Below are 21,474 nucleotides of genomic sequence, written 5' to 3' on the forward strand. Positions count from 1 at the left end.
AACTGTTATACAATGAAACTCAAATGAAATGATATTTGATGAGTGAATAAATCTAGTAATATGGGCGAATATCTGCGATTAAAGTAGTTCTAACTAACATAGCTGGTACATGTGTTGGTCAAAAAGTAGAGTTGAGATTAATGTAAGTTATGTTGTGTAGGCTTTAACCAAGCAACCAATCAAAGGGCCTTGAAGAAGAAGTCCTTATGTACACATATACATTCTGTGGCTGCAGATTGTTCATTGAGTCGTATATTTGAAGCTTAACAAACATAAAATGTGTTTTCTATCTCATGAACATTTTTAAGGATTATTTTTGTTTACATTTTGAAAAAGTCCTAATTTGATCGCTTGCAGTCTTTGTTTCAGGTCTTCTCTTCTTTGCAAATATTGTGTAAAAACCTGTGCATACGTGTGCATTCTTGCATTAACGACAAACATGAAGACACTTCTTAAAAACATAAATACATACATAGTACTGGTAGTTGTCACAGGTCAGCTTGAATATGATTTAGGAGTGTCTGTCTACTAAAAGGTCAATGAATGCTGAGGTATTTCTGAGAAATCTCTTGTTAATGAAATCTCTTGTTAATCATCTACCTGCAATTTAAATGTGAAGCAGATGGCAAATAGGATGACGCAGGCTCATTGCAAAATATAGCTTGAGCACGTGTATTAAAGTTTGAGGTCAATAGAGGTAGACGCCTATTTCAAACTCTGATGAGACAGCTTCTATCCTGTGCATTGGAGTTTTTTTTTAATTACAATTTTACATTGTCCTTTCATTCTTTTTATATATATACTTTATCAACCCCCGTGAGGAAATTCCTACTTACATTTTAAATATGAATTTACATTTTAAAAATTAGTCCCATTATAATAATAAATAATGCATCATTTGAATGTAGGGTTGATACATAGACGGTCCAAACATAGAATGAACATTTAAAGAATACATTTAAAATGAGGAGCACACTGTCGTCTGTTTTACGGTTGCCAATAAAGTCTTAAAAAGAAAAAGTTCTGCACACTACCCTTGCTCAGCATCAACATGCATTACAAAAAAATCACAACATTTCAGTCACTCTGGACTTTTGGCACAGGATTTTCTCTTTTCAAGACGAAAGTATGCAGCTACTTCATGAGATAGTTAGATGAACAAACACCTCCTTTACAACATGGTATCATACATCTCAAGTAAAATCAATCTAAAGTGAAGTGCAAACATATTTGGTCATTAAAAGATATGGAGGATGTTGTAATTATTATATTGAAGTTGTTAAAGGCGTAAATAAACACCCGTTCAGCACGTTGGCCATGTGTTTCCAATAAACCTTCATTTCCCACTTGAAAAAAGTGGGTGTGAGCAAATGAATGTCCAGTCTTAATATAAAGGGCGCTTACGTGCACTCTGACTATTACCTGCTTTGGTGACCATAAGCCCACAGCTGCAACCATGAGGTGGAGCTCTCTGTGGTTGTGTTTCCTTGCTTTTTCTGTCTCCAGTGTCAGCGAAGTCCAGGCCAGACAGGGTAAAATGCTGATGATTGTTTAGGATTGAGTGCAACACTTTTCAGGTCGGGTCTTTTCAGGTTTGTAACGCAACCTGTTTTTCTAAACTTACAAATCTTCCACAGTTCGCAACCATGTCAGCAGTATCTGCAGCACATGGGGCAGAGAGCACTTCAAGACATTTGATGGTGACGTGTACCAGTTCCCGGGTATGTGTGAATACAACTTGGCCTCTGACTGCCACTCCCCCTACCAGGAGTTCTCCGTGCACATGAAGAGGAAGGATAATGATGGAAACCCAACAGTGGGTTATGTGGTGGTTACCATCAATGACCTCTCCTTCCACCTCACTAAGACCCTGGTCACTGTCAATGGCCTTCCGTAAGTAATCAAGTCTAGTACACCAAAAAGCAATATGTGCGTCTCACTTCTATGCTATTTGTGAATGATTATAAAATGTTCTTTTTCACAGTGTCCACTTGCCATACTACAACGGAGGGGTACAAGTGGAAAAAAATGCTGTTTACATCAAGCTCCAATCCAAAGTTGGCGTTGTTGTCATGTGGAATGGTGATGATTCAGTCATGGTAAAAAACTTCATGATGAATTTGTTCAATTTCTAGAGTTCTCGTGATATGATTCACAAGGCATCGGGAAAACAAATGAAATCATCAGATTGTTCCGACTATACTTGGACCTTTATCAGGTCAAAAGATTTTTTGGGATTATTAAACAAAATAACTGAGGCATTGAGAAAGTGGATGAAGGGTGCAGGTATTAACTTTTCTCATTATTGCCGTTCCGCTGCCTTTTTTATCAGGTGCATTTTTTTTTATTGAATTAGGCTAGTGCACATTTAGCAACACATCAGCGGATAACATCCATGTAAATATAAGACAGTCTGTTGCAGTGGTTCTCAACTGGTGGGTCGGGACCCAAAAGTGGGTCGCGTAGCAGTTTTTAGTGGGTCTTGACTCCACCACATGTTTTTGTAACGTCTGCTGCACAATTTTACACTAAATAAATCTGGTTGGTTTAAAAATATCAGAAATTTGGGTCGCGATTTCTCATGGAAGAATCGAGGGTGGATCTTGAGGCTAGACAAGAGAACCACTGGTCCATAGAACATCATACAAAAGAACTCACAGGCAGTTTTACAAACAAATTGGACACAATTGTCACACAAGAAACACACACAATTGGGGTTTTTGGGGTACACTGGATTAACACAAGAAAAGCCAAAAAAGACATTTCTTCCCTTTGGACACAATCTGTAGACAAAGTTTTTTCTATGCTATTCAAAAAACTGTTGTGGTAACTAAGCTGAAACGATGCTACAATCCCAACACAACCATTAGTTATTTCATTTATAACATTTAAAAGATGATTGTAATACACAGATGTTTTGATTGCTTTCCAAGTATTCATTAGCACAATAGGAGTGTTTGAATTTAAAACAAAGTGTAATAACCCCTCTGCTGTGTTGTAGGTGGAACTGGATGCTGATTATGCTAATCGTACTTGTGGACTTTGTGGAGACTTCAATGGCATCTCTGTCCACAATGAGTTTATTCATAACGGTAGATATGGCTTTGATACTTTATGCATTTATGTATTTTAACAATAATCTGCTTTACATTTATATTTTACATCATACTTACAATTAAATGCAGGTCGCAAAATCAGCTCCATTGAATTTGGCAACAATCAGAAAGTCCATCGTCCAAACGACAATTGTGAGGACCCTTATGAAAAGGAGGATGAATCACTGGAGGCTGTGACTGTGCATGATTTATGCAAAGAGTTTGTGAGTTTACTTTTCATAAGTTGATAGCAATATTAGTATTTATTGATGTATATAGACTTTTTAACAGAGTCATTTTGTCTCCCTTTCCCATCTAGCAAACCAGCTGTGAACAAATGCTGCATTCAGAGTCCTGGCGCTCCTGCACCAATCAGATTAATCCAGAACCTTACATCAAGGCCTGTGTGCAGGACATGTGTGGCTGTAACAACAGATCTAATGACTTCTGTGTCTGCAGCACATTGTCCGAGTTCTCTCGACAGTGCTCCCATGCTGGAGGGGAGCCTCCCAACTGGAGGACCCCTCAGTTCTGTGGTAACATTGATTGTTTTCTTCTCTGTTTTGTTATCTTAATAATTGATTATATGGGAGTGGGGAGGGAAATAAATCACTGAAATGTGATCTGTGGAATGCAACTCACTTTAAACTTAAGAACTGCACAAATAAGAATGAGGGAGATCTGCTTTCCTGGTTGATTTCACTGTGTGTCAGGTTTGCATATTATTTCCTAGTTGTCCTCACACTTGTGGATGCTATGGATGGAAAATATTTCCATGTAAATGTAATTTCAAATGTAGGCAAAATAATACAGGTCAATACTTTTTCAGTGTAGTAAAAAGCAAGCTTATTTTAACCATTGATAAACTAGTAATTAACACTTTCTTCTTTTGTTCGCAGCTAAAGATTGCCCGTACAACATGGTTTATGAAGAGAGTGGTTCCCCTTGCATGGACACATGCACACATCAAGACACAAGTTCAATGTGTGAGGAACACAAGATGGATGGATGCTTCTGTCCTACTGGTTAGTGCTGCTAACATGTGTATGCTCAAGTTTATAGTCTTGCAATTAAATTTCTAATGCACTGAAAGACGTTCCCAGACATCATCTTCCTAGTCTGTGAATGCTCATGTTAACATGAAATGTGTCACTTTCAGGAACTGTATTTGATAACATATCCTTGAGAGGATGTATCGCTCAAACTGAATGTCAGTGCAAACACGACAGAATCTATGACTCCGGTGAGGTTCACCGACAGGGCAGAGAGGAATGGTATGTCAAATGTTTCATGATGTCACCATGGTATTTCATTTGTGGTATTTAATTGTGTTTTTCAAATCATTTCGTTAACCTAAATAATGTGTGTTGTTTTAGTACATGTTTTGAGGGTAGATGGGCTTGTAAGAGCCGTCAGACTCCTTCTACATGTGCAGTTGAAGAAGGTTCACATGTAACTACCTTTGATGGGAAAACCTACACCTTCCACGGGGAATGTTACTACACCCTAGCCAAGGTGGAAAGCAAGGTGGATGAGTCATACATTTGCACTAATCAAATTATATAATCAGCTGATTATTTAAGAATTATTTATATAGTTTTACTCACAAACTATCCGTATATCTTTCAGGGTGATGCAAGTCCAAAGTTTACCATCCTGGCCCAGTTGGTCCCGTGTGCTAATCAGAAGTTTGACACTTGTCTTAAAACGCTGAAAGTTCTTTTGAACAATGACAGAAACAATGTAAGTTAAATTAAATTAAAGTCGCCTGTAAGTGAAGACTGTAGTCTTCTATTCACATTGATGTCTGAAACGTCCTAATGAGTTATTGTGTTTTTATACAGGTTTTAATGTTCAGTTCTGATGGCACAGTCAAGCAGAATATGCAGACCATCAGTTTACCATTCAACTCTGGTGGGTCAAACTATCAGAAACTCAAAAAAGATTTTTAATTTCAGCATAACAAAAAATGCAACAAATTTATTTTCTCTTTTATTCAAAGGTGATATCAACATTTTCCGCGCTTCATCCTTTCACATCTTGCTCCAGACCAGTTTTGGATTGCAAATTCAAATTCAGCATGTGCCTCTCATGCAAGTCTATGTCACCCTGGAGCAGAGCTACAGAGCAAAGACACGTGGCAAGTTTTAAATGTTTCTTCTAAAAGCAAAAGATTCTGGTTTACATTGCTTTAATTATAAATTGATGGTTGCTTCTTACTACACTCAGACAAGAATGACACTAATACTGTTGATGTACTGGTATAAATATATATAACAGGTTCAATAAGATGGATGGGTCATAGATCTGCAAAACTGCAGCTGCAGTTTGTAGCCAATTGTTTGATTATCTTTATAGTAGTTTGATTTGATCAAATTTCACAATCCCTGAGTTGTCATATCCATTTTGAAAGTTTCATTACATTACACTTCCTCCTTCTGTTTTTATACAAACTGTTTGGTGGTTTGTTTTGCAAAAGTGCTGATAAAATTGTTGTTTAATTCAGAAATATTTTGTTTTTTCAGGTTTATGTGGGAACTACAACATGGTCCTGTCTGATGACATGAAGACTCCTCAGGGGATTGTTGAAGGAACGGCAGCCTCTTTTATTAACTCCTGGAAGGCTAACATCATGTGCAGAGACAGAGAAGAAAGACTGGATGAACCCTGTTCCCTAAGTGTGGAAAATGGTAAAACGCACTGATTGATCTACTGTTACACACATTTATTTATTAAAGGCAAGTACAGTTTAACATATTTTTAGACATGTGAAAGAAAAAAGGTTGTTATTTCTCAATTCTTAGAGAATTATGCCAAACACTGGTGCGCCTTACTCCTGAGTCCAAGTAGCACCTTTGCGCAGTGCCATTCAGTGGTGGATGCTGACATTTACTATGAGGTACAGCAAAAACTTATCTTTCTCATTTACTCACATTTTTTTATGGCACCACAATCTTCATCAAGTATTTCCTGTCTTCTGCAGAGATGCACTTATGCTAGTTGCAACTGTGAGAAGAGTGAAGACTGCCTGTGTGCAGTATTCTCTTCCTACGCACGAGCTTGTGCATCAAACGGAGTGTTTTTGACAGACTGGAGAGAGAACGTGTGTGGTAAGAATTTCTTTCCTAGAGTTGTGGTAGAGTTGAGTGATGATTTCTGGAGTTTGCTTAACATGTTCTTTTTGAGTCATTAAGCTAAGTACTAAGTATCTATCCTTGCATTGTGCAGATAAATACTCAAGGAACTGCCCAGAATCACAGACCTTCTCATACAAGCATCAGAGATGCCAGTTGACTTGCAGATCACTGGGCTCTATGCAGCAGAGCTGTACTTCTGACTTCTTGCCTGTGGATGGCTGTTCCTGCTCTGAGGGTCTCTACCTTAATGATGATGGCATTTGTGTCACCATGGAAAAGTGTCCCTGTTACCATAATGAAGGGTACATCAAGCCAGGAAAGTCCATCAGCATTAAAGATGAGCACTGGTGAGTGAGTTGTTTGCATTTTAGTGTCATCGGACTTTAAATTAATTATGAATGCAGCACTAGAGTCAAAGAAAATTGTTATTTTGGTATTTGAAAGAAAACTTTTATCTTTGGTGTTTTATTTTCTAGTGTGTGTACCAATGGAGTGCTTCATTGCCGTTCATGGAGAGCCCGCTCGTTAGGTATGTTAATTTGTTTTGTTTGCTTTCTTTAACATAAGAGCTGGGTGATATGATGTTAATTAAATCAGTTTCTACTCCTGTTACAGCATGCCCTTTTCCAAAAGTATTCTTCAACTGCTCTGCTGCTGGCACAGGAGAGCTCGGACTTCAGTGTGCTCGGACATGTTTAAATCTCGACAGTGATGACTGTGTATGTTTTTTTTCTGCTGTGTCTAAATGATAACTGGACATTATACTTTTAAACCACATTTAATAATGGACAGTACAATTCATTTAGGATGTAACACACTGTTAAGTTTCACTAGTTTCAGAAGTAGTTACTGGACTTTTCCATAGTAATGTGTTAACAGCAACTGTAATGTTTTCTTGTTTTTTAATTACTGTTACTCTTCAATCTTCCTAGGACTCCACAGAGTGTGAATCAGGCTGTCAGTGTCCAGTTGGCCTCTTTGATGATGGCAAAGGTTCCTGTGTGAAAGAAAACCAATGTCCATGTCAGCATGGTGGGCATTTCTATGTCCCTGGATCAACAATTCCTAATCAGTGCAACACATGGTATGTTGGTTTTTATCAGAAATACAGTGTAGCATTGTTGGCTGATACTATCTTAAAATGACTATTTTTAACCAATTCTTCATACATTTAGTACCTGCAAAAGTGGAAACTGGGAGTGCACAAACAACAAATGTCCAGGAACTTGCGTCATTTATGGAAGTGGTCACTACAACACATTTGATCAGCGAACATATGGTTTTCAAGGACATTGTGCCTATGTTGCTGTTAAGGTAAACAGAACACATCAGCGTCATCTTAATGGCAGTTAATGTCTGTACAAATCCCTCTCTTCTTGCACATTCATTTTACCCCATGGACACTGAATAATGATCAGAGGAATACAAATGTGGTCAAGTACAATAATGTATTAAAATGTTAACATTTGACTCACCTTTGGTGGTAACCCCCATTTACAATCTTCCATAAGAAGATGACCCATGTATCATCTTTGACAAACAAGTATTGCCAATGTTACTTTAGATATTTCAGTTGTCTTTGTTTCCTGTGATGCAAACAAGCAAAACGTTTAATGATTTCTTCTCCTTTAAGAACAACTGTGGGAATAAAACCATACATGACAACTTCGGAGTGATCACAGAAAATGTACCATGTGGATCAACTGGCACCACATGCTCCAAAACTGTCAGAATCCAACTTGGGGTAAGACCACATACAAACACCTGACATTAGTTCTGTGCTTTGAATATTGACTTTTATTAGAAACAATAAATTAAATGATTGATGGCAATAAAAGTGACATGAATCACCTTAACATTACAGCGTATGGAAGTCAAACTATCAAAGGGTAAACATGAGGAGGAGGACCTGGGACATGGCGCTCAGATTCAGTACAAAATAAGGACGGTTGGCTTGTATTTGGTCGTAGAATCTGCCATAGGTCTAACAGTTATATGGGATCGCAAAACAACTGTTCGTACCCTCCTGGACCCAAAGCACAGCGTAAGTCACAATGATTGGCTCAGTGGTGATGAATGCCATCTGTTACATTAAGAGTTTGGTGGTAAAGTTTTGATATGGTATACCATTGTTTTACATCATTGCTGACCTCCTACTTTCAAATCACTTATCAAAACTCAGTTCTTTAAACAAGCTTTTAATGTATGATTGTGATGTATTTTCTGTAGTTTACCTTTATTGTTGTTATCTTTATGATTTGTGTGTAATGTTGCAATGTATGTTAGTCTGTCCTAACAGACTGTTTTTAACTATTGTACAGTGTCTTTGAATTTTTTTAAAGTGCATATAAATCAAATGTATCATTATTATTATTATTATTATTTTGGGACACTACCTTTTGATTGTCAGTTGCTATCATTGAATCTTTTACAACATTTATCAAATACTCAGTATACAACAGATTGTTTTTTTAACATGGCACATAAGAATATTATGCTTAGATAATAATTTTCACTTGTCTTGCCAAAGAGTATGTTTGTGGGATATTGTTATCATCTAAAGGAATTAATGGGCTTCTTTTGCATGGCTGTACAGGGAGAAGTATGCGGCCTGTGTGGAGATTTTAATGGTGATGGACAGAATGACTTTACCACCCAGGGTCAGCTCACAGTGAGCAATGTGTTAGAGTTTGCAAACAGCTGGAAAGTGTCAAGCAGCTGTCCAGACGTAGATACAAATGTTGATTCTTGTGGAGCAAGACCAAATCGACATCACTGGGCAAAAATGATGTGCAGCATTATAACTGGGGAAACGTTCAAAAACTGCCACAACAAGGTAAAGACAGATTTGTTCCTACTGTATTATTATTACAAGTTCCATTGTTGAAAACATGAATTCATTATTACATGTTTTTCAAAATCTACCTTTTTGCTTCACTGAACAGGTGGCTCCTCGTCCATTTTATGAAAACTGTGTGAAAGACTCATGTGCCTGTGACTCTGGAGGTGACTGTGAGTGCTTCTGCACAGCAGTTGCAGCTTATGCTCAGGCTTGTAATGAGGCTGATGTTTGTGTTGCATGGAGAACTCCAGAAATCTGCCGTAAGTAAACAATAATTTTACGCTGCGATAGGGCTGGGTCTCTGATTTTTTCACAGCCAACTTGAATGATGAATTTAATCGATTTATTCTTCTTCTAAAATAATAAATAACAAAGACATTTCAAAAAAAAAAAAAAGAGGTTTTGCTTCTTTTAAACCTATAAAATACCAAAAAAAACGGATGTGAACTACGGTAGCCCAAGGGAGTGGCAGAATAATTTAAAGAGAAAATCTCAATTAAAATTTTTGAAAATCTGAAGTTTAAACAAACCAATTTATTATAATCATATTGATATATTACCCAACCCCACCCTGAGATTAAATTTAGGGCCTGGGTTCAGGATAATTCTAAATAATTTAGATATTTTCTTAAATATGTATGATGTGGGTATAAACAGAGCAGTCAATATTCTGTGTTTTTAATTATATTTTTCAATTACACCCAAATTTAATTAAAGCTGCAATACCCATATTACAGGCCATCACTTTGCATCACGCAGGGCATGCTTCTTAAAAGTGTTCTTCAAAGATTACAATGATTTCTTCTTTCTTTAAATCGAAACATAAACTAAAAGTAGTTCACCTTTTTAGTGTTTCATTATTTTTAAACTGTCTTATAATTATTGTCATTTGGAGTGGTGGAGATAGGTGGACTTGAAGTTTAGGCTGTCTTCTATTGACTTTCTAATTCATTTTCCTTCAATTAAAACTAAACATACCAATTTTCTTTTCTTCCTAGCTGTCTTCTGTGATTACTACAACAGTCCTGATGATTGCAAGTGGCACTACAACCCTTGTCACACACCTTGCTACAAGACCTGTTTAAATCCACAAGGACAGTGTAGCAGCCCTACACCAAACCTGGAAGGTAAGAGAGAACGCTGTCTCCCTTTATCTATCTATCTATCTATCTATCTATCTATCTATCATCCATCCATCCATCCATCTACATTCAATTCAATTCAATTCAATTCAAAGGGCTTTATTAGTTTAGAAAACATATGTTAACATTGCTAAAGCTAAAGTCATAATAAAACACAAAATTAAGTACAATTAAAGAATAAAAAAGATAAAAAATATTAAAATAACAGAGCTGTACAGGTTAACAATTTTTTAGACCCTATATATACACAATTACAAACAACAATTAATAATAAATGTTTTATTCTTTGTTCTTCTACAGGCTGTTACCCTGTATGTCCCGAAGATAAGCCCATATTTGACGAGGATACCCAGATGTGTGTTGAAGACTGTCCAGGTTGCTTTTACAACGGAATTAGATATGAGGAAGACGAAGTTATTTATAATGTTACTGACAATTTGGGAATGTGCTACTATGCAATATGCAAGAATACAACAGTGATATTCACAAATGAAACTTGTCTTCCACCACCACCACCACCACCATCAACTACTCCTACACCTACACCTATCGCCACAACTACACCTTTGACAAAAACAACTTTGACCCCTTTCACAACTGAAGCTGAAGTTACAACTCCACCAACAACTGGGGAGCCACCCACAACAGCAAAACCTACTACTACAACTTCTCCACCAGACACAACCACAGAATCTACAACTACGACATCTGAACCAACAACTACAACTGCAGAGCCAACAACAACCACAATAGTTACAACAACACCAACAATTCCCACTACAACTGAGGAGCCAACCACAACAGCAAAACCTACTACTACAACTTCACCACCAGACACAACCACAGAATCTACAACTACGACATCTGAACCAACAACTACAACTGCAGAGCCAACAACAACCACAATAGTTACAACAACACCAACAATTCCCACTACAACTGAGGAGCCAACCACACCAACAAAACCTACTACTACAACTTCACCACCAGACACAACCACAGAATCTACAACTACGACATCTGAACCAACAACTACAACTGCAGAGCCAACAACAACCACAATAGTTACAACAACACCAAGAATTCCCACTACAACTGAGGAGCCAACCACAACAGCAAAACCTACTACTACAACTTCTCCACCAGACACAACCACAGAATCTACAACTACGACATCTGAACCAACAACTACAACTGCAGAGCCAACAACAACCACAATAGTTACAACAACACCAACAATTCCCACTACAACTGAGGAGCCAACCACAACAGCAAAACCTACTACTACAACTTCACCACCAGACACAACCACAGAATCTACAACTACGACATCTGAACCAACAACTACAACTGCAGAGCCAACAACAACCACAATAGTTACAACAACACCAACAATTCCCACTACAACTGAGGAGCCAACCACACCAACAAAACCTACTACTACAATTTCACCACCAGACACAACCACAGAATCTACAACCACACCATTTGAATCAAAGACAACAACTGCTGAGGCAACCACAACCACAAAAGTGACAACCCAACCAACAACAATTCCCACAACTTCTTGTATTATAACTTGTGAGTGGTCTGAGTGGTATGATGTGCACAACCCACTGGAAGACAAAAGTGACTGGGAAACATATGAGAACATCACAAATAGTGGTAAAGAAATTTGTGAAAGTAAAATAGATATTGATTGTAGAGCAACCGATTATCCTGACACAGACTTTAATGACTTTATTAGTCAAACTGGTCAGGTGGTTGCTTGCGATTTGTCAACGGGTTTAACTTGTAGACAACAGGACCAGTTAAAACCTCCTCGGAAGTGTTTCAACTATAAGATCAGAGTATGTTGCAAGATTTGTGGAACTACAACCAGTTCAACCTCATCAACTACAGTATCCACTACAACCAAGCAAACTGAACCAACAACTACAACTAAGGAGCCAACCACAACAGCAAAACCTACTACTACAACTTCACCACCAGACACAACCACAGAATCTACAACTACGACATCTGAACCAACAACTACAACTGCAGAGCCAACAACAACCACAATAGTTACAACAACACCAACAATTCCCACTACAACTGAGGAGCCAACCACAACAGCAAAACCTACTACTACAACTTCACCACCAGACACAACCACAGAATCTACAACTACGACACCAGAACCAACAACTACAACTGCAGAGCCAACAACAACCACAATAGTTACAACAACATCAACAATTCCCACTACAACTGAGGAGCCAACCACAACAGTAAAACCTACTACTACAACTTCACCACCAGACACAACCACAGAATCTACAACTACGACACCTGAACCAACAACTACAACTGCAGAGCCAACAACAACCACAATAGTTACAACAACACCAACAATTCCCACTACAACTGAGGAGCCAACCACAACAGCAAAACCTACAACTACAACTTCACCACCAGACACAACCACAGAATCTACAACTACGACACCTGAACCAACAAGTACAACTGCAGAGCCAACAACAACCACAATAGTTACAACAACACCAACAATTCCCACTACAACTGAGGAGCCAACCACAACAGCAAAACCTACTACTACAACTTCACCACCAGACACAACCACAGAATCTACAACTACGACACCTGAACCAACAAGTACATCTGCTGAGCCAACAACAACCACAAAAGTTGTGCCACCAACAACTCCCATGACAACTGAGGAGCCAACCACAACAGCAAAACCTCTGACTACAACTTCACCACCAGTCATTACCACAGAATCTACAACTACAACATCTGAACCAACAAGTACATCTGCTGAGCCAACAACAACCACAAAAGTTGTGCCACCAACAACTCCCATGACAACTGAGGAGCCAACCACAACAGCAAAACCTCCGACTACAACTTCACCACCAGTCATTACCACAGAATCTACAACTACAACATCTGAACCAACAAGTACATCTGCTGAGCCAACAACAACCACAAAAGTTGTGCCACCAACAATTCCCACTACAACTGAGGAGCCAACCACACCAACAAAGCCTACTACTACAATTTCACCACCAGACACAACCACAGAATCTACAACTACGACATCTGAACCAACAACTACAACTGCAGAGCCAACAACAACCACAATAGTTACAACAACACCAACAATTCCCACTACAACTGAGGAGCCAACCACACCAACAAAACGTACTACTACAATTTCACCACCTGTCATAACCACAGAATCTACAACAACAACTGCAGAGCCAACAACAACCACAAAAGTTGTGCCACCAACAACTCCCATGACAACTGAGGAGCCAACCACAACAGCAAAACCTCCGACTACAACTTCACCACCAGTCATTACCACAGAATCTACAACTACAACATCTGAACCAACAAGTACATCTGCTGAGCCAACAACAACCACAAAAGTTGTGCCACCAACAATTCCCACTACAACTGAGGAGCCAACCACACCAACAAAACCTACTACTACAATTTCACCACCAGACACAACCACAGAATCTACAACTACGACATCTGAACCAACAACTACATCTGCAGAGCCAACAACAACCACAATAGTTACAACAACACCAACAATTCCCACTACAACTGAGGAGCCAACCACACCAACAAAACCTACTACTACAATTTCACCACCTGTCATAACCACAGAATCTACAACAACAACTGCAGAGCCAACAACAACCACAAAAGTTGTGCCACCAACAACTCCCATGACAACTGAGGAGCCAACCACAACAGCAAAACCTCCGACTACAACTTCACCACCAGTCATTACCACAGAATCTACAACTACAACATCTGAACCAACAAGTACATCTGCTGAGCCAACAACAACCACAAAAGTTGTGCCACCAACAACTCCCATGACAACTGAGGAGCCAACCACAACAGCAAAACCTCTGACTACAACTTCACCACCAGTCATTACCACAGAATCTACAACTACAACATCTGAACCAACAAGTACATCTGCTGAGCCAACAACAACCACAAAAGTTGTGCCACCAACAACTCCCATGACAACTGAGGAGCCAACCACAACAGCAAAACCTCCGACTACAACTTCACCACCAGTCATTACCACAGAATCTACAACTACAACATCTGAACCAACAAGTACATCTGCTGAGCCAACAACAACCACAAAAGTTGTGCCACCAACAACTCCCATGACAACTGAGGAGCCAACCACAACAGCAAAACCTCTGACTACAACTTCACCACCAGTCATTACCACAGAATCTACAACTACAACATCTGAACCAACAAGTACATCTGCTGAGCCAACAACAACCACAAAAGTTGTGCCACCAACAACTCCAATGACAAGTGAGGAGCCAACCACAACAGCAAAACCTCCGACTACAACTTCACCACCAGTCATTACCACAGAATCTACAACTACAACATCTGAACCAACAAGTACATCTGCTGAGCCAACAACAACCACAAAAGTTGTGCCACCAACAACTCCCATGACAACTGAGGAGCCAACCACAACAGCAAAACCTCCGACTACAACTTCACCACCAGTCATTACCACAGAATCTACAACTACAACATCTGAACCAACAAGTACATCTGCTGAGCCAACAACAACCACAAAAGTTGTGCCACCAACAACTCCCATGACAACTGAGGAGCCAACCACAACAGCAAAACCTCCGACTACAACTTCACCACCAGTCATTACCACAGCATCTACAACTACAACAGCTGAACCAACAAGTACATCTGCTGAGCCAACAATAACCACAAAAGTTGTGCCACCAACAACTCCCATGACAACTGAGGAGCCAACCACAACAGCAAAACCTCCGATTACAACTTCACCACCAGTCATTACCACAGAATCTACAACTACAACATCTGAACCAACAAGTACATCTGCTGAGCCAACAACAACCACAAAAGTTGTGCCACCAACAACTCCCATGACAACTGAGGAGCCAACCACAACAGCAAAACCTCCGACTACAACTTCACCACCAGTCATTACCACAGAATCTACAACTACAACATCTGAACCAACAAGTACATCTGCTGAGCCAACAACAACCACAAAAGTTGTGCCACCAACAACTCCCATGACAACTGAGGAGCCAACCACAACAGCAAAACCTCCGACTACAACTTCACCACCAGTCATTACCACAGCATCTACAACTACAACAGCTGAACCAACAAGTACATCTGCTGAGCCAACAATAACCACAAAAGTTGTGCCACCAACAACTCCCATGACAACTGAGGAGCCAACCACAACAGCAAAACCTCCGATTACAACTTCACCACCAGTCATTACCACAGAATCTACAACTACAACATCTGAACCAACAAGTACATCTGCTGAGCCAACAACAACCACAAAAGTTGTGCCACCAACAACTCCCATGACAACTGAGGAGCCAACCACAACAGCAAAACCTCCGACTACAACTTCACCACCAGTCATTACCACAGAATCTACAACTACAACATCTGAACCAACAAGTACATCTGCTGAGCCAACAACAACCACAAAAGTTGTGCCACCAACAACTCCCATGACAACTGAGGAGCCAACCACAACAGCAAAACCTCCGACTACAACTTCACCACCAGTCATTACCACAGAATCTACAACTACAACATCTGAACCAACAAGTACATCTGCTGAGCCAACAACAACCACAAAACTGCCAACTACAACTGTAGAGCCAATCAAAACTACAGAACCTACTTCTACACCAACTGAACCAACCACAGAATCTCCAACTACGCCGGTAACAATTGTCAATGGTACCCTAGTGCCATCATCAACACTTCATCCTCTCCCCATCGTCAGTGAGAATCCAACCATGTCCAAACCATCAACTACATCGCACACTTCAACTGTAACAACCACGCAGAGTACCACTACTGTATGCTTCTGTATAGTTGATGGCAAGCATTATAAACCAGGTAAGAAAAGAAAAACGCAAGTTATGTCTTCAACAGTGACAATTCATATAAGGTCTGGATTATTTCCATCAATGTCTAATATTCTCTTAATCTTTTTTGTAACCTTTAAGGAGATGTCATATTCAACATGGTACACATTGGATCTGGGGTGTGTCTCACAATGATATGTTCTGATATTTGTGAGATTCAGAATAAGACGGATATTTGTACAACCACATCAATGCCGACAACAACACGTTATATACCTACCTGCCCTGAATGGGATGTTGTGGTAAGAATATGAATGTAAACATTCACGTGAGTCTTTGTTTTACTTTTCAGGGTATGTTTAGAGCACATTAAATAATAATGCATATTTTCACATGAAATGGCTTTCTTGTTTGTTTGTTTGAAATCTTTGAACTAAAAATTACAATTTTCTCTCTTTAAATCAGCAAAATGAGACATTCGTATTGTGCAACTGCACAATGGCCAGATGTATTGAGAATAACACAATAGAAATTATTCCATATGAATGTCCACCCATTGAGATTATCACTTGTACAAATGGAAAAAAACCAACTCTTGTATATGACGAGTACCACTGCTGCCAACATTACGCCTGTGACTGTAAGCAATTTCTTTTAAAAAGATGAGTTGTATTTTTCTTGTTGTTTTGTTTGGCATACATTTTAAATAATTATTCTTTTTTGTTTCCCAGGTGTTTGTGAAGGATGGGGAGATCCTCATTACATCACATTTGATGGATTGTTCTACAGTTATCAAGGAAACTGTACTTATGTCTTGATGGAGGAAATTCTACCGATACATAATTTAAAGATTTATATTGACAATGTCTTTTGTGATCCAACTGAAGATGTTTCCTGTCCAAGATCCATAATTGTATCATATGGAACACAAGTGATCACACTAGTGAATCATAACCTTATTGGAGCAGCACAGTTAGAGGTATTAATGGTCTTATGAAAGCTTGCTTAAACATTCAAAAAATGTTGCCAGATTAACTTGGGGTACATTTGACTGTTAATGTACTGTAGATTAAATATAAATAATAAGTCTTTTTTTTTATCACTTTATAATTATGTATTTCCTGGTCATAAATTATGTATCTGCTTCCATTGTAGGCACTGAAAGACAGAGTACTGTTAAAACTACCGTATTCACAACAAGGTGTTAAGATCCTGAATTCTGGCATTAACTTGATCTTGGAGATCCCTCGTCTAAATGTTGTCATTACATTTGGAATAACTGGCTTTAGTGTCACCCTTCCATTTCAATACTTTGGCAAAAACACACAGGGTCATTGTGGTAAGGACATATTTCCATTTCTCCAGTTGCCATGTATAATTTATTTGAGTTTACATTGTAAAATTAACTTGACTATTATTCTTGACTGCTGTCAGGAACATGCAATAACAACCAGGCTGATGACTGCATGTTACCTGGAGGCCAGCTCATTGAAAGTTGTGCAGTGATGGCTGACTATTGGCCTGCAACACACATTTACCAACCAAATTGCCAAATCCCTCCTGTACTGCCCACCAATATACCTGAACCCCCCCCAACCTTAACTCCATGCAAACCAGACTCCATGTGTGGCCTGATTACAAGCAGGTAAAGAGTATCAAATCCATTGTAGTTTTTTTTCACATTTATCCTATCAACATTGACATTATGCAGAAAAATGCAACATCTCTTGTTTGTGTGTTTTGCTTTCACAGTCTCTTTGCAGAGTGCCATCGCTTTGTTTCTCCCGACAATTTCTACCAAGGTTGTGTTTTTGATAGCTGCCATGTTTCGAACCCAATAGTGGAATGCACAAGTTTGCAGACGTATGCTGCTGCATGTGCTCAAGCTGGAGTTTGCCTACACTGGAGGAACCACACTACACTGTGTGGTGAGTTACCCTAAATGTTTGGATCAGTTTAATCAGCAATGACAGCAGCCTGTTCCGTATTTATTAAAAACTTGGTTGATGTCTTTTCTTCACTAACAGCCAGTGACTGCCCATCAGACAAAATTTACAAGCCATGTGGTCCGGCAGAACAGCCAACCTGTGAAGACAAGTAAGTGTCAACAAAAAACAGAGTGTAATTGTTTTAGCTTTCTTTTGCATATTATCATTTTCTGAGACAATGATCATAACTGATAATATTTGTGTTTGAAAACATAATAACATTAAAAAGAATAAATCAGAATCAGCTTCATTGGTCATGTATGCTTACATGCACAAGGAATTTGGCTACTTCAAACTGTAGTACAAAAAGTACAACATTAAATGTTAACATAAAATAAGCAAAGACTAATATGTACAAGACTTAATAAACAATAGTGCAGTGGTGATTAGTGCAAAAAAACAACCAAAAAACCAGAGTGCTTTGTTAAATAAATATAAAAATAAACCATTTCTTCTTGATGATTCAATATTACAGTCCTAATGAGCCAACCATGAACTTCACGACTGAGGGCTGCTTTTGTCCTGATGGAATGAAACTCTTCAACAAGGAGTCTGGCATATGTGTTGATAAGTGTGGTAAGTGTGGTGTATAACTTGAAGTCTTAATCTAGAGCTTCTAGAGCTTCAAATATATCAAATCAGTCATGTAGTCCAAAAGCAATTCTTATTTTCCAACAGGATGTCTTGATCCCGAGGGTATTCCTCGTGAGGTGAGTAGTATTCTAATCGTGTATAAAAAACAGTTCTGTTAAGATGCAATTAAGCCACTAATGGAATTTCATGGTTTCAGTTTAATGAGAGGTTTGAGTACAAATGCCAAGACTGCATATGTGAGGAGTCTACAAAGACTGTGACATGCAAGGCAAAGGTGTGCCCAGTACCACCTATTACACACTGCACTGTCCCTGGGTTTGTCATTGTCAACCAAACAAATCCGTCGGACCACTGCTGCTCAACCTTGGTTTGTGGTAAGACATTTTGCCTCAATGACTACAATTGTCTTCTTTTGTTTTCATAATGCTCGATTCAAAAGATAAAAAATGACAATGTCTCTTTACTATGAACTATTTGAACATTTGAACATTTATTTTCTCAACAGAATGTCGCCCCAACACTTGCCCAGGAATCAGTAGTAACTGTCCTATTGGATATATCCCAAATATTAATGTCCCTGAGGGAAAATGCTGCCAAGAACTTACATGTGGTGAGCTTTTACACTCATAGTTTGGATTTATAAACAGCCTTAAGATGACTCAGACTTGCGTTATTTCCATTCTTTCTCGTTTCAGAGCCTAAAAGAGTATGTGTCCACAAAGACGCAGAATACCAGGTAAATAAAAATGCCAATGTGAAAATGATTTGACTTATATTTGTCAAATCATTATGGTCCTTCAGTGTTTTTACTGTTTGGTATGGCGTCAACGTATAAATCTGATTTTCTTTCTTCCCATCTAGCCTGGGGATTCAGTTCCTGCTCCCCAATGTCAGGAATGTACCTGTACAAATGAGGTAGACCCCAAATCTGGTCTATTCAAGGTGTCATGCAAGTTTCAGCAATGTCAAACAAACTGTGACATGGTAAGAGAAATGACATACGATTAACATGCATACAAAGTCTACAATGGAAGTTTTTTTTCCTTGAATATGTTTGAGTAAATGTGAAAATTAGATTTTGTAACTTATAATACCCTCCCTTTCTCTCAGGGATATGAATATGTGGAATCTGGTTCCTATAAATGCTGTGGGAAATGTGTACAGACACAATGTGTCCTAAATGTTGATGGTAATAAGCAACTCTTGATGGTAAGTTGGTAACTTTTGTGTGGACTCTGACTTTGTGTGGTTGTGTGTTTGTGTATTTATAACTGTATTTATATTTACATATCTTACTGCCCACCAGCAAGGACACACCTGGTCACCACCTGAGAATAAGTGTGAGCATTACACTTGTGTTAAGAATAATGAGACTTTCACAACAATTAGCTCACACATCGTCTGCCCTCCATTCCAGCAGAGCAACTGTGAACCTGTAAGCAAAACTATAAACAAATGAGACTGCATTGACTGTTTGTGAGAGCATATGTTGGTGTTGAGATTTTATGTTTTACTCCTTAGGACACAATTCAGACTGCAGCAAATGGCTGTTGTAAAACATGTGAGTATAACATTTTCTTTAAATTTGGGTAGAAAGAACTGAAATGTACAAAATCTAATTATGAATCTCTTTGAAAAGGTGTGGAAAGGGAAAAGGCCTGCAAGAAAGGCTCCATGAAAACATATATCATGCATAAGGGCTGTCAGTCTTACCAGGAAGTAGATATGCCTTATTGTGAAGGATCCTGCAACACTTTCAGCAAGTAAGGATGATACTTTTGATATGTTTAATTCTTCCAAAACATCATAAACTCATTAAAATTTAGTTCGTTTTTAAATATTGTTTGTGCAGTTTTTAGTAATTCTACCTCTGCTTTCTTCAGATACTCTGAGGTAGCTGCTACTATGCAGCATTCTTGCTACTGCTGTAAGGAGACACACTACAGCAATCGTACTGTTGACTTGCACTGCCTCAATGGAGATGTGGTTTCCTACACATACATGCATGTGGAGGATTGTGGCTGTAGTCACACTGAGTGCACTGGAGATGCAGGACATCATGCTCGCAGGAGGCGAAGCTTCAAACTGGTTTAAGAAAAAGGACATCAACACTGATTCATTCATAAGGGATAACAAAATGTATACCCATGTTGTCTTAACAGTTATTTCTCTTACAATGTGATTTACTTGTAGAGAAAGTATTTACCCATTCTTCAAATAAAAAATGCAACTTCACATCATATCTCTACTTTTGTTACTTGCTTGTTGTTTAAATTACTCATAATTATTACCGATAACAAGTATTAAGTCATTTATTTATTACTGAATTTACATAGAAAAAAAGGCTCTCATGCGGTCTATACTCCTGTTTTGTTTCAAATAAAACACATAGCTTACAGAGAAGTTGACATGGCATGAACAGTAGAGTAAACTGAAAACAACAGGGTTCATCTGTGAAGGATTTTAGAAGGTAGGCAGGGCAATTTAAGGTCCCGTCAGAAGAATTGAGTTTTGGATCGAACATCCAGCACGAACTGCCTTTTTGGAATCCCTTGAAAGCTTGCCATGGTTCTGAAACTCAGAAAGGCAGAAAAGCTATTTAGTAATGGGCGGCAGATGGGAATCGGAGGGTCACCGGTTCAAGTCCCGGCACGGACCAAGTCTGGTAAATGGTCTGGTTGCTGGAGAGGTGCCGGTCCACTTCCTGAGCACTGCCGAGGTGCCCTTG

General features: G+C 38.8%; 1 protein-coding gene across 2 annotated transcripts; it reads left to right on the forward strand.

Annotated features, from left to right (window-relative positions):
• Positions 1-1,437: 1,437 nt before the first annotated feature.
• muc2.1 (mucin 2.1) lies at positions 1,438-20,981 on the forward strand. Of its 2 annotated transcripts, XM_065957126.1 has the most exons (45): positions 1,438-1,532; positions 1,638-1,893; positions 1,985-2,099; positions 3,002-3,092; positions 3,186-3,319; positions 3,415-3,631; positions 3,995-4,120; positions 4,255-4,369; positions 4,472-4,622; positions 4,725-4,838; positions 4,940-5,009; positions 5,098-5,235; positions 5,621-5,785; positions 5,900-5,994; positions 6,079-6,205; positions 6,324-6,579; positions 6,709-6,761; positions 6,848-6,951; positions 7,165-7,316; positions 7,408-7,546; positions 7,866-7,976; positions 8,097-8,276; positions 8,829-9,068; positions 9,178-9,334; positions 10,073-10,201; positions 10,517-11,650; positions 12,185-16,195; positions 16,306-16,466; positions 16,630-16,804; positions 16,896-17,143; positions 17,320-17,503; positions 17,599-17,809; positions 17,917-18,092; positions 18,192-18,261; positions 18,628-18,728; positions 18,831-18,862; positions 18,943-19,120; positions 19,252-19,356; positions 19,442-19,482; positions 19,608-19,730; positions 19,857-19,955; positions 20,053-20,181; positions 20,268-20,307; positions 20,386-20,509; positions 20,630-20,981. In XM_065957126.1, the coding sequence occupies exons 1-45, from the start codon at positions 1,457-1,459 to the stop codon at positions 20,838-20,840; spliced, it is 11,064 nt and encodes a 3,687-aa protein (XP_065813198.1). In that variant the 5' UTR covers positions 1,438-1,456; the 3' UTR covers positions 20,841-20,981. The 2 variants fall into 2 exon arrangements, with proteins under 2 accessions (XP_065813198.1, XP_065813197.1); XM_065957125.1 differs by having other exon boundaries at positions 10,517-16,195.
• The last annotated feature ends 493 nt before the right edge of the window (positions 20,982-21,474 follow it).

This window comes from Labrus bergylta, chromosome 7, assembly GCF_963930695.1.
Source record: "Labrus bergylta chromosome 7, fLabBer1.1, whole genome shotgun sequence".
Classification (NCBI taxonomy): Eukaryota; Metazoa; Chordata; class Actinopteri; order Labriformes; family Labridae; genus Labrus; species Labrus bergylta.